The sequence below is a fragment of the Acomys russatus genome, chromosome 9, assembly GCF_903995435.1.
Source record: "Acomys russatus chromosome 9, mAcoRus1.1, whole genome shotgun sequence".
Classification (NCBI taxonomy): domain Eukaryota; kingdom Metazoa; phylum Chordata; class Mammalia; order Rodentia; family Muridae; genus Acomys; species Acomys russatus.
This window is the reverse complement of record NC_067145.1, coordinates 7034852-7048126: the sequence shown is the minus strand read 5'-3', so window position 1 is coordinate 7048126 and position 13275 is coordinate 7034852. Positions and strand designations below refer to the sequence as shown.

The 13275-nt window shown below is 42.2% G+C and overlaps 1 protein-coding gene across 1 annotated transcript in view; it reads right to left on the bottom strand.

Annotated features, from left to right (window-relative positions):
• Positions 1 to 13275, bottom strand: part of LOC127193572 (A disintegrin and metalloproteinase with thrombospondin motifs 12) — a gene marked incomplete at its 5' end in the record, with an annotated part of 116599 nt that overhangs the window by 20920 nt on the left and 82404 nt on the right. Inside the window, one exon of the mRNA XM_051150842.1 lies at positions 9706 to 9916. Within this exon, the coding sequence (XP_051006799.1) occupies positions 9706 to 9916 (211 nt within the window). The remainder of the gene's footprint in view (positions 1 to 9705; positions 9917 to 13275) is intronic.

Genomic DNA, 13275 nt, shown 5'->3' with positions numbered 1-13275 from the left:
CAAGTGTTTTATTTTTTGAAACAAATAAACCAGCAACGGGGTACCTATAAGCACATGTGGTTTTTATCTTAAGTTCCTTGCTTCCTCAAGTCCTATTGGTGCAAACATCTCCTTTATTTTGTTTCAATCAAGCACAATCACTCAGGGATGCATAATTTCTCTGTGAAATCAGCTCCTTTGAAAGCAAGAAGCACCACTGAATGTCGGAGACTGTAGGTCTAAGGCAGCAGCCAAGTGCAACTGGGGCTCAGGACGCTGTTACTAAAGCACTCCAATGCCGAGTCCTAGGACCGGCCAGGACTTACAGGGCGAATCCTTGGTGGGAACTGTGCTTTACCCACCAGGAAACACATGCTATTTCCTTCCACAGGTGAGGCTGTCACTTAGGAAATATTGTCTGCTGGTGCTTCTGTGGCTCCTTCAACAATTCACCAGGAGCCTAAAAAGAGAGCCCGGGTATTTGCTTTCTATGTTGTCTCAGATTTCTGCTACTTTTGAGTATGAATACACTGCATGGCCCATTCAGTTTAGTCATTTCTTGTTACATTTTAATATGAACACCTTGGATTTTCAAATCTTCACAATGTAAACATTTATAAGTAAGTGCAACAAAGTAATTCTCAATGAGTGCCTGAATGCATTTTCCCACCAGTTGGCTTTGTTTTAAGAGTGGATTCATAAACAAGGCTAATGCCCACTGATCTCTCTTGGAGCTTTCTCTTCAAGAAGCATCAGAATCCAGAACAATCTAAGGGGGTTCTTCTACGTCCTCCACAAGCCTCTGTGCTGCTTTGACTTGTAAGATTTCTAATACCTGTGGGGACGTAAAAGTGCACAATATATTTCATTTTTTAATTAAAAAGCTTTGAAGTATGTGCTCTGTTTCTATTAAACTGAATTATGGAAAAAGAGAAATAACTACAAAACCTAGGAGAAATGTCTTAAGTTCTTCAATGTGTCATTTTCATTATATATGTGTGTGTGTTTTCTTCTGATTTTAGCTCACTCCTCTGGAGATTAAAAGAATTAATATCTACTTTTCAAGGTTGTGAGAACTGTATGAGCACAATGACCAAGATACACACAAAACAAGCAGCAACACACACACACACACACACACACACACCACACCACACCATAACACACACACACACACACATTCCAATATTTATAGTCTGACCACATGCATAATATATACAAGGCAACTGGTCTTTAGAAGCCATTGTTATTCCTATAAAAATAATGATGCCTGTGATAATACTGATAACGAGAATGACAAATGACATGGGGGTGTCCCCCAATTTCTACTGTCGTTTTTGGATTATGGTACATAAACCTGTCTCATCAGGGGAGTTGTGGGTAGAATAGTTCCAGGCACATATCTAGACTGTCAAAAGACTGCTGTACTCTGCTGCTTTACTGCTGCATGTTTCTTAGGCTCAGGTACCCTGGGACAACTGAAGGTGATGCAATCTTACTGTGCTTCAAAATTTGTTTCTAGTTGTGTGTGTGTGTGTGTGTGTGTGTGTGTGCGCACGTGTGTGCGCACTACGTGTGTACAGGTACCTGCAGAAGCTAAAAGAGAATATCAGACCCGCTGGAGCTGGTGTAACAGCCAACTTGCATGCTAGGAACCAAATTCATGTAGGGGTTCTGCTCAAACTATGGCACCAGCCAAGGACTATACATGCAGTAAACATCGAACCCCTACCCAGATCTAGCCAATGGACAAGACATTCTCCACAGTTGAGTGGAGAATGGGGAGTGACTTTCACATGAACTCTGGTACCCCATATTTGATCACGTACCCTGGATGGGGAGGCCTGGTGGCACTTAGAGGAAGGATAGCAGGCTACCAAAAGGAGACCTGATAACCTATGAACATATATGGGGGGGAGGTCCCCCTCAGTCACAGTCATAGGGGAAGGGAGTAAGGGGAAAATGGGAGGGAGGGAGGAATGGGAGGATATAAGGGATGGGATAACAATTGAGATGTAATAAAATATATTTAAAAAAGGAACCAAATTCCCATTCTTTGGGAGAATGGGGAGCATTCTGAACCACTGAACCATCATCTCTTTAGTTCTGGACACGTCACCTCCTAACTTGCAGATTTAAAGAACTCAATAGTCCTGGTAACTATAAATTTGGTTAACATACAGGAGCAAAGCGAAGGTTACTGACAGCCATCAAGTAGTCTCTCAAGTTGAAATACATTAGGTTTTAGCATTTGAAAGCAGAAGATTTTTCTCAAGTAGCACTTCCAAAGGACGAAATCTGACCTACAAAGGTAGATTCTTTGGTGTACTCCATCTTAAAAAAAAAATCAAAACAAATATGTGAAAAATGGAATAGTGGCGATTGTTTTAAAAGCTAAACATTTCATATTAATAAGAAGACCCTGGATGTTTAGCTTTGCTTGAAAAGTCAGAGCATCATCATTCCTTGGTATTATTCCTCAAAACTTCAGTCTTGGAAACCAGGTTTGGGATGGACACATATGTTCTCTGGCATGCCTGTATGTACCTTCCTTTCCCAGGAGACACCCATTCTTCCAGGTGAGCTGCAATGGCCCTTTCTTAGCCATCCTTAGCACAGGGCATATTATGCCCAACCAGACCATGCTGTCTGCTGGTAACATTGAGCCCAAACAGGAAGTTGTGTTTTCTCACTGTTGCTAGAGCAAGCATTTCCTCTTGGTATTAAGCCTGAGAGTCTTCAACTGTGTTTTTCTCCTCATGAGCTGTCAAGCCCTTCAGATGAGACAAATGCAGCTGTGTGACACACACACTTTATAGTCCATCTCAATTGGCACTTTTGGAATTCTCACAACCCACTTCAGCTATGATTATCATATGCCCTGACTTTATAATTTTGAACTCTGTACCAGGCAAGCAGGCTGCTATTCATTCTATTTGTGTCCTCTCTGGGAGTAATCTTGCCCTTCCGAGCTACTACTCCTGGAAAAAGCCTGCTGAGAAAAATGCCTGCTGCTAAATTGCTCAGCTCCTCCCACCTGAGGTGCACAGAGGCATGAGGAGCTCACTGTTGGCACAGAGATATGGTGCGGACTGAGTTCATTCAAAACCATAGCAGGAACTTATCAGAGGTTTGGGACTAAAGGGGCTTAGTAAGAAATGGCTAATATGTGAGCATAAAACATTTCTATATGTCTCAGGAAATTATAAATAAATGAGTGGGCTCTGGATCAACAATTGTTTCACAGGAGCTGAAACATTGGCCATTTTAAGTTAAAATGTGTTCCTGCTCCTCTTCAAAGGTAGATACATCAGAGTCCAGATGACTCTGACCTCAGAATGTGATCCAACTTAGAGATGGTTCTTTTGGATGGAAACCATCTTAAAATGAGGTCTTAAGAATGGATACTAACCATGCACGTTCAATATTCTTATAAAAGGGGAAATTTTGGACAGAGAAACATCTTTTGGAAGAATTCCATGTAATTGAACCATCATGGTGGCTTAACTACAAGTCAAGGGACCCCAAAGCATGAGAACGAACACCAGTGCCAAGCAAGTGCATGTGACATCCTGCAGGAGTCCCTGCAAACTGAAGAAAATGCATGGAGATGCAGGAGCCATTTCCAAGGCTTCCCTCTAGTTTTCTCAGTTAGGGTCTCAGGCATTCCTCCTACCATAAGGAAGGAACAGGAGACATGAGGTCATTCTACCCCACAGAACTTCGGGAGGAAGTTAGCCTACGGACGACTTGATATATGATCTCTGCCTTCTCAACTCTACTCCAAGAGATCTCCCATTGTTTCAGCCAGCTAGTTTGTGAAATGTCATTACAGAAACTCTAAGAAAGCAGTTCTGCATCTCAGATGGTTAAAAACAAACAGACACAACAAAGAAATCTGGAAACCAGATTTCTGAGTAGTTCTTGCAAATAAGAGTGGCCAGAAACATTCCCCGGAACCAGAAGAACGTAGGCTGCCATGTTTGGAAAGGACTGCCATGTTGGCACTTGCAGAGGCTCTGTTCCCAAAGGAGTTACACAGGGAGAGCATCAACCCGCAGGAGTTGTTCCTTCAGGCTTGGCTTTCAGTCTGCAGGGACTCCTGCAAGGATTCGCATGCACTTTCTTGGCACTGGCGTTTGTTCCTATGCCTTCCTTTTGAAGCGCCACGGAAGGATGGCATCATTGGAAAGTGGGATTGATTAGGTGGGTCCTGGCTGAAGGAAGCCAGCCTCTTCCCTCAGCCTCTTCCTATCACTGTTTCCTAAGTGCCATAAAGTGAACATCTTTCTTCCACCATGGTATTGCTCCAATCTGTGGGTATAAAACCAATAGAGCCAACAAAAGTACACTGAAAACTGAAGCCATATGTGAAAATAAGTCTTTCATCTTTTAACTCATTTTCTCAGTTACTATCATATTGTACCTCCTGCAGCAGGCCAACTTATAAAAGAAAATGGTTATTGGGGCTTACAGTTCCAGCAGGTCTGAGTCCATGATTATGATGTTGGTGACCATGGCAACAGAGAGACAGGCATGGTGCTGGGGCAGTATCTGAAAGTTCATATCTGACCCATGGTCACAATGCAGAAAGCTGTGGTGGTATGGGCTTTTGGAAACCTAGGTCCTGCCTTCAGCGGCACACCACCTCCAGCAAGGCTACATCTCCTCCAACAAAGCCACACCTCATAATTCTTTCCAAACAGTTCTATGAACTGGGGACCAAGCATCCAAACATATGAGCCTATGGGGGATAAAGCATTTAAACATATGGGGGTCATTCTCAGCCAAGGCACTACATCACCGTTTGTTAGGTGTCTGGTTGCCATAGCATCAGAACACCTTCACAAACAGATTTCACTTAGTAAACTTCTAGAAGCTTGGTTGATTTGCTGCACAGGATGGGCAGATTACAGATGTTCCTAGACCCCAAGCACATCTGTTGTGGATGGCTTACTTTGTGTCTCCTCAGTTGCACTCCAAAGCCTTCCCCGTCTCAAGGGACAGACAGTACGTTTCTGTAGAAACCAACTGAAACATTTCCTTGCTTTTGATTTTACAATTATTTGGTGAGACTCAATCATTTTGTTTTGAGAGACTCAGATTTCAGCAATCATTGTGTATATTGCGAATTCCAGTGAAGTGAGAAAAGATGATTCTCGAACTGTTTCCAAACAGAATGTGTTTCTTATGAATTCTAGGAACTGCCATATTGCTGCATTTCAAAGACATTTGAAATAGAAACAGAAGGAACATTACCGAGATGTATGACGGTGTTCAAAGTAGAATCTTAGTGCTCACACTCAAAGCCTGCATTATCACTTAGCAGCTATATTACTTGAACATGTCTGTAAGCATCTCTATGCTACAGTTTCTTCCCTAGCGAAATGGGGGCTATTTTGCTACTAATATGAAATTAAATATGGTTGACTTTCAATATTATTTTGAGTTTTTAAAAGCAACATCTTCATTTGTTTTTAAGTCTCAAGCATTTTCCAGAGGGTTTTGAAAAACTGGCAGATGCTATCAAAGCTGCCTATAGTGCTTTGTGAATTAAGGTGGCCCTGAACAAAAGGATGGAGTAGTTCAAGAGGAAAAGCACCATCGATCAGTTCCTTTGGGACTCTATATACTGCTGATGGACAAAGACTGCAAAATCAGAGTAACACAGAAAGTCAGCCTTTGCCTTCTTGTCAGATAATGAGGTCATCCTGTAGTGACATGCACTGTTTTTCAGGCCATGTAAGTGCTTATATGGTTCATGTTATTCAATCCTTACAATAATAGAGATGAAAAAGGATTTGAGTTGGATTAGTAGGAGCTTGAGATTTCAGAATTAGAGATTTCAGGGACAGAAAACAAAAAAATCACCACCCTACAAAGTCTCTGAAATGGGAGAAAAATACCCTGGTGCAGCTGAAACCACACAAAGTGAAACAATTTACCTAGGACTGTACTGTGGGCGTATGCAGCATAGGTGAGTCTGGATGCTTCTTTGGGATCTTTTCTGCTTCTCTTCTTGTCTGAGATACATAAAGCCAGACGCATGGTCCTTTCAGGGGTTTCCTGTCCATCTAGCCATGTAAAAATATGCTACAGCTTTCCATTGAGCCCATGAAAGACCCATCCTCTATATCTTAGATGCAAGACTAAAATCCTGACGTAAGATGGGTGTGGCGATGTAGTTCCAGATAGTCAAGAGGGTGGTGCAGTGCAGGAAAGTCAGAATCTAGCTTAGATGACTTAGCAAGAATTAATTTTAAAATAAACTTTAAAGTTTTGGAGATGTTAGCGAAGCAGGAGAGGGCTTTGTTTACAGCAAAACCCCAAGTGTAATTTTGGCAATTATGTACAATGCCTCTTGCAGAAGGAGAGTGTTTTGTCTATGATCTAGAAAGAATATGGTGCCTACTATATTGTTCTAGTTGCACAGATGCTTGGAGCTAAACTTCAAACTGCAAAATAGTAACCATGTGGGTTACACGTGTAGATCATGGTCTCTATTCCTGGTCATGGCCATAGTTTACTTCACCACTACAATGTGTAGAGCCTTTTATTGTAATTAGCCTAAAATTCTCCTGAAGAGAGAAGCACAAGTTCAAAACAGACAAAACCCCATCACGGAGAAGAGGAAGTGGACACAAAGTCTCACACCTACCCAAGAAGTTGTTTGCAATTGATACTGTCTGGGAAAGGAAAATAAGTTTTCCTCAATGGCCTGTCACTGGATATACCAACCGCACTCCAGAGCAGGCTCCATGCCTAGGAGTCATTGGCCAACATAAAGCGGACTCCATATTTTTCTATATATGCTTTTTGTTTAGTTTTGGTATTTTGTTTTGACCTTTGGTTTTTCATTTGTTTGTTTTTTTAGAGAGAAAGGGTGAGAGGGAGAAAGGGAAGAGACAGACAGACAGACAGACAGAGACAGAGAGACAGAGACGGAGACAGACAGACAGAGACAGAGAGAGATAGACAGAGAAAGACAGAGAGACACACACAGAGAGACAGACAGACAGAGAGACAAAGACAGAGACAGAGAGAAAAAGGACATGAAGTTGAGTGACTAGGGAGGTGGGGAGGAGCTGGGAGTTGGAAGAGGGAAAAGAATTAGATAGAAATGTATACTCCTGTTTGTTTGTTTTGTCCTGTTCTGATTTTCTTTTATTTGCTTTTATTTTATTTTATTTTTAGATGACTTTTTTAAGGAGAAAGAAGCAGGTAGATTTGGATGCGAGGGCAGATGGGAAGGATATGATGGGCATCGAGGGAGAACAAACTGTGATCTGAGTATATTGTATGAAAAAGGTCTGTTTTCAATAAAAAGAAAGGTAGTTAAAGTGCATATGTAAAATTTTTGATAAAAAAGAAAATATATACACACATAAAACTGCACAAAGGTATCTTGGCATAGTTAGAATGTCAGAGACTTCAATTTTATCCTATTTCAGCAAAGTTCATTGAGGGTTATTATCAAGACAGCAGAAGGAGGAAGGAAGATTTAGCCAATGAGTTTGGATAAAGTAGCATCAATTTATCCACAGATGCTGATTTACCTCCAGGCACTTTGCTGAAATCCACCTCCTAATGAAGGTATCAGCTTGACTCTTCTACTTAGCTCTGAAAGAGGCAGCTAGAAACTGGATTGCATGTGTTCTGTCAATCAAACGCACAATAGCCTATTTTGGAGACTACAGATACTAGCACTTGTCACTTCGTGCCAACATTTTTTGGTCTCTTACTTTCCAGCTAAGGCGAGTTATTATGTGCAGTATACATGGCCTCAGGAGGAAGGTCTCTTCCACCAAATCTATGATTACAGTCTTTTGAGAAAGCACTGGGATTCTGGCCATTAGTAAGTCCTACATGGCAAGAATTATTGAATGTTTTGGATGCAACCAATACATTTTTTGTAAGCAAATTTAATGGATCCATCACAATACCCCACTCAGCCTTATTTTGACAACACTATAATTTATAGCAGGCTAGGTTGGGGGAGAAGAGGTCAGGCCAAATCCATGTTGTGATTGCTCCTTCACAGGAACAGGAGAGAGGACATTCTGACTTGCCATGGTGTGTGCAGATGGATCAGTGCACAATCTATAATGTGCTTGTATTACTGCTAGACATATCGTGACACACGCCCTTTGTGGTCTTTTCCCTCTGCTGCAGCACCATTTTCATCCTTCATCTCCCATTTGATAGGAAAGTTTCATAGTCTGGGGACTATGATCTCCATTTCCTTAGCCCACATTCCTACCCAAACATCCTGCACAGAACTAGAAGTTAAATGATCCCAGCTATGGTATGTTAAAGAAACTGCCTTCTGAAGGTTACCAAAGCTGCTCACTTCACTTTCAAATAAGAATCTGCAGAGAGGGTAACTTTATTGATGCAAAATTTAGACTTCTTTGGGTACTGTTTTTGGAGCATCTTTAAAAGGTACCCAAGAAATCTATTCACAACAAGACACTATCTAAACACAAATGTTTTATTACAAATGTGAGCACATTGGCTACTTATTCTACAATTTTTATCCCAGTTATTTTTCTATGGTGTTCTCCTGCACCAAATATTTCCTACTTCCCTGAAGGTCTGTCCTCAGAAAAGCTTCAGAAAAATGTCTGGCCATTGTTATAGGAAGCTTGTGGCTTCTCAAGAAACTGCTCAAGGGACAGTGGGATGTTTCGGTGGATAAAGGCATTTGCCACCAAACCTGGTACCCTGGGCGTGGTCCCTTGAACCTGCATGGTGCTGGGAGAGAACTGATGATGCTTACAGTTACTGTCCGATCTCCACAAGTGTGTCACAGCACACGTGTCCACATACACAATAAAGACATGCGTTAACATTTTTAAAAAAGAAAGCATTTATGGCAAAGGCAGTCTTGTCCTTAAAATTCTGTCTGGTTGTTCCTTAGGTCATAACTGAAATTCATGCAGAAAAGTAGAAATGAGGCCTTTGGAGACACCAAGGAGCTTGACCTTTTCCAGTCTCTCTTAGGCATAGCAAGGCCTGACAGACCGAGACTCAACAGTGACATAGAAAATTAAAATTTGCTTTTTTTTTTTTTTTTTTTTTTGTCCTTATAACCTTCAAGCCCTCTGATTCCTAATCATTCCCACAGATTGAGATCAAGTTAATTTGGGGAAAGTGCAATGCTAATGTGAATTTATGAACTACTAACAGATATCTCTAACACATGCTGAGTGGATTAATGATTTGAATGGTTTCAGAATCAAGTGCATTCTTCATTTTTCCACCAAAGTAATACTCCTTTGGGTTTAGTTAACAACACTGAGCTTCCAAGTGTTTTAAGGACTGGCTTTGGGGGTATGTGCATGCATGCATGTGTGCGTGCGTGCGTGTGTGCGTGCGTGCGTGCGTGTGTGCATGCGTGTGTGCGTGCGCGCGTGCGTGTGTGCGTGTGTGTGTGCGTGTGTGCGTGTCTTTGGTTTACTACAACAGCTTAACAATGGGGCAACCACTATTTCAATGAAGCATCGCTTAACTGTCACGAGCCTCTACCAGTGAGACCCACTTGATCCCTAGTCCGTAGCTGCTCACTCTTCAGAGGAGGGTAAGATTTTGTAAGGCTGGAGACAGGAAATGCAGGAAGCGAGCCAGCCATGATGGATGCTGTACAGCAGGCAATTTTAAGCTAAGTCATTTTTGAGTAACGATGAAGCAGGGATAATGGCATGGTCCCTTCAACCATGAGCTTACCTCACTCCAGTTGCCTACTGTCCAGTCTGATGGACACAGAATATCTCTGTTACAGGAAACCAGCGCCTTAGGTCTCAGCAGGTGCTGGCAGTCTGTAGCTGGGAGAGCCTGCTCATCAGAGCCCATGGTCTGGATGCACAGCACTGTTCTCCTTTTTTCTCCGTAGGGCCCGCACGTTGTCGAACATGCTTCCCACTCCCCTGCCCACCACCTGCAGGCAAACACAGACATGAGCAGCGGATCAGCAGAAGTACGACGTGTCCATCCATTCAGTCACTGGGAGGGAAAGTAGGTAAGCAGACATGGAGCCGGGAGGTTGTTGGGGATGATGCAGATTTTGTAGATCCATTCTGCAGACAGGGCCAGTGTGACTTGCTCAGTTATAAACCTCAGAGCCCAGGCAGAGACCCTGGCATATATAGTTGCTTAAAAAAAAACAAAAACAAAAACAAAAACAAAGCTCCGTATTTTGGAGCACTTCCTGTTTTTCTTTTTTTTTTCCAGAGGACCTGGGTTCAATTCCCAGCACCCACATGGCAGTTCACTATTATCTGCAACCCCAGTTCTAGAGGATCCGCTGCCCTATTCTGACCTCCAAGGACACAAGGTACATGGATACTGACAGGAAAAACATTTATACATATAACATTTAAATTTTACTTTAAAAGAATGATGCATTTTAATGAAAAAAAATATGCTTCCCTTTTAAGTCAAGAAAATTGAGGTCTAAGGTTCCTTGGTGCAACTTCAGCTGAGTTTAAGCTTCACTCTCTCATCTGTTTGGTGGGGGTAGTAATAGTGACTTCATCAGGACCATGAATTAAATGAAATCCCAATTCTTACAAAATGAGAAGCACAGAGTGTCCCCCGCCCCAGGATCCCAACCACCTGTGACTCATTGGTGTTTTGACTGTAGGTATGACGTCATAGTGTTCAACCACTCTCTAGGTCTCCTGGCTCGTCACCTAATGTTTTTCTATACCGCTACGAGGCAGATAGAAATGCACCCATTTTATTTACTTAGGCAATGTCAAATCTAACTCATTGCCTTTATTTTGCCTCTGCGTCGTCTGTGACCCGCTTGTTCACAGTTTTACTTACTCGTGTGATAAAGGGAAAGAAAAATAACTTAAATAAGACAATTTCTTGCATCTCAGAAGTTCCTGAGAAGTCGAGTAGTTGGATAAATTAATATTATGGATTCTCTGAGAACAAGCTAATGGGCAAACTCTTTGTTCATGAGTGGTTAGCTGAACATCCCAGGATAGCTCCGGTGGTGAAAATGAAGTGCTTTAGAAAAGAGCAGCGAACCCTACTGGAACCTTCTCTTTTCTCCCTCTCCACCACTATGCAAACCCTTGCAGGCACAGAAAGCAGAACTGGTGTCTTGTTTCAGTGTCCTTCGCGTCCATCAATGCTTCGTGGACACCCCGTTCTTCCATATAAGCTCATTTACAGTAATAAAGGAGAACATTTCTATTTTTTCACAGGAAAATAGCTCTCCAATCTTGACCCAGAGAAGGCCTACTGGCCTTGAAACAGTGTCCAGTTTTGATAATTGTGAAGATAACAGTGGTTTGCTTTGTTATTTTCATTCACTGTACAGTTTATTTTTATGGGTAGAACTTGTTTTGGTTCTCATACTTTTTTTCTCAAGTTAAAATTTTCAGAAGAAAGCTTTCTCAATTCTATTATTTTCTTGAGTTAACAGGTAATTAAGATTACTGACTTATTCTTTGGTGTTTAATTCTGGTTGCCTCATATGAATACAGAGTTAATACTTGACAGTTTGATATTAAAGCACATTAATGCCCACTGTATTAATCTAATTACTTTGCCCCACCTCTGACATACATAAAGTGTCATTCTGGAAAGGCCCTAATCTGAACTGACTACAGGCCTAATTTATCTAATTACATGCTTCAAGGCTTTCAGTTGGGCTATAACAAAGTGATAATGGTGCTTCTTGTTTTCCCTTTCTGGAGTTTCTTCCATAGTCCTCATGGAATGATCATGTGCTAGTCCTGTGATTACAGTGTGTTGCCCCGTTGGGGGCGGGCAGAGTGAAGAGATTGCTCAGTGGTTAAGAGCACTGGCTGTTCTTCCAGAGGACCCATGTTCAATCACCAGCACCTGCTTGGCAGCTTACAACTCTCTGTAACTCCAATCCCAGGGGATCTGACATCCTGACGCAGACATGAGTGCAGGCAAAGCACCAATGCACATAAAATAGAATTAAATAAATTCTCTATTAAAACATTTTGTCTAAAGTTCATGCCTAAGTGGATTATTCAGTACGTGAGGACAGGGCCCTTAGGGGTTAGGGGTACTATAAACTGCTGCTTGTGGGATTAGGCTTGCTGTCCTTCATTCTTGTGCTCTCTTGTCCTCTCAGCTGTGTGTGAAGATAAAACAAGAGGGGCTTTACCAGTGATGGAGCCTAGATCCTAGAATTCCAGTTTCTAAAACCACGAGACATATAATTCTGTTCTTTATAAATCATTCAGTCTATGGTATTCTGTTACAGCAGCACAACCTGGACTAATACATCTTGTCAGCTTATAATGGGAGTCATCTACACCTCATTTTTTTTCCTGCCAAAGTCTTCCAGGTTCAAGTTTTACCACTGGCTCTCAATCCTCCCCCATCTGGTTACGTCTTGTTAGCTTGGCTCAACTATAGTCACCTGGGAAAAGGGAACCTCCGTCAGAGTGGCCATACACAGATATGGCAAGTGTATAGGGGCATTTTCTTAATTACTGATTGATGTGGGAGGGCTTAAAATACAATGCCTCCCAACCCCCCGACAAGTGGTCCTGAGTTGTATAATAAAGCAGGATGAGCAAGTCGTGGTAAGGAATCCAATAAATAGCATTCTTCCATGGTCTCTGCTTCAGTTCCTGCCTCTAGGTTTCTGCCTTGGCTTTCTTAATGATGTACGGTGATGTAAAAATGTAAGATCATTTCCTTCTCAATGGCACTGACAAGGACAAGACTCTGCTTGACTCAATGCCATGCACTGCCTGTGACATCCATTTTTAACAGAGAAGTCTGCAAAGTCAGGTTAAGAATGCCCACCCAGACTGCAGGTATAGCAGAGTATTATTAATAGTGTAAGGAGTTTGCTCTTTCCCATGGGGTGGGTCTCAGTTTGGTCCAGGCATTGGTTGGACATTCCATCAATCTCTGCTTTATTTTTGCCTCTGAACATCTTGTAGGTAAGGTAAATTTTGAGTAGAAGTTTTTGTGGTGGCTTGGTGTTCTCCCTCCAGTAGGACTCCTGCCTAGTTAGAGGGTGCCCTTTTCAGTCTCCATGACTCTTGCTACTAGGTTTCTCACAGCTAGAGTCAGCCCCACATCCTCCCAAGAGCCCACCCTGTCATAGGTCTCCAGCTTGTCACACATATGCCCCCACCCATGATTTCTCAAGCATAGCATAGGTGTTCCCTGAGAGGCTCCACCCAGCAGTGGGTGGAGATGCTGACACTCACAGGAAAACATTGGGTGGAACATGGGGAGACTTGTGGAAGAGTGGAGTAGGGGGAAGATAGAAGGTAGGGGACAGCAGCT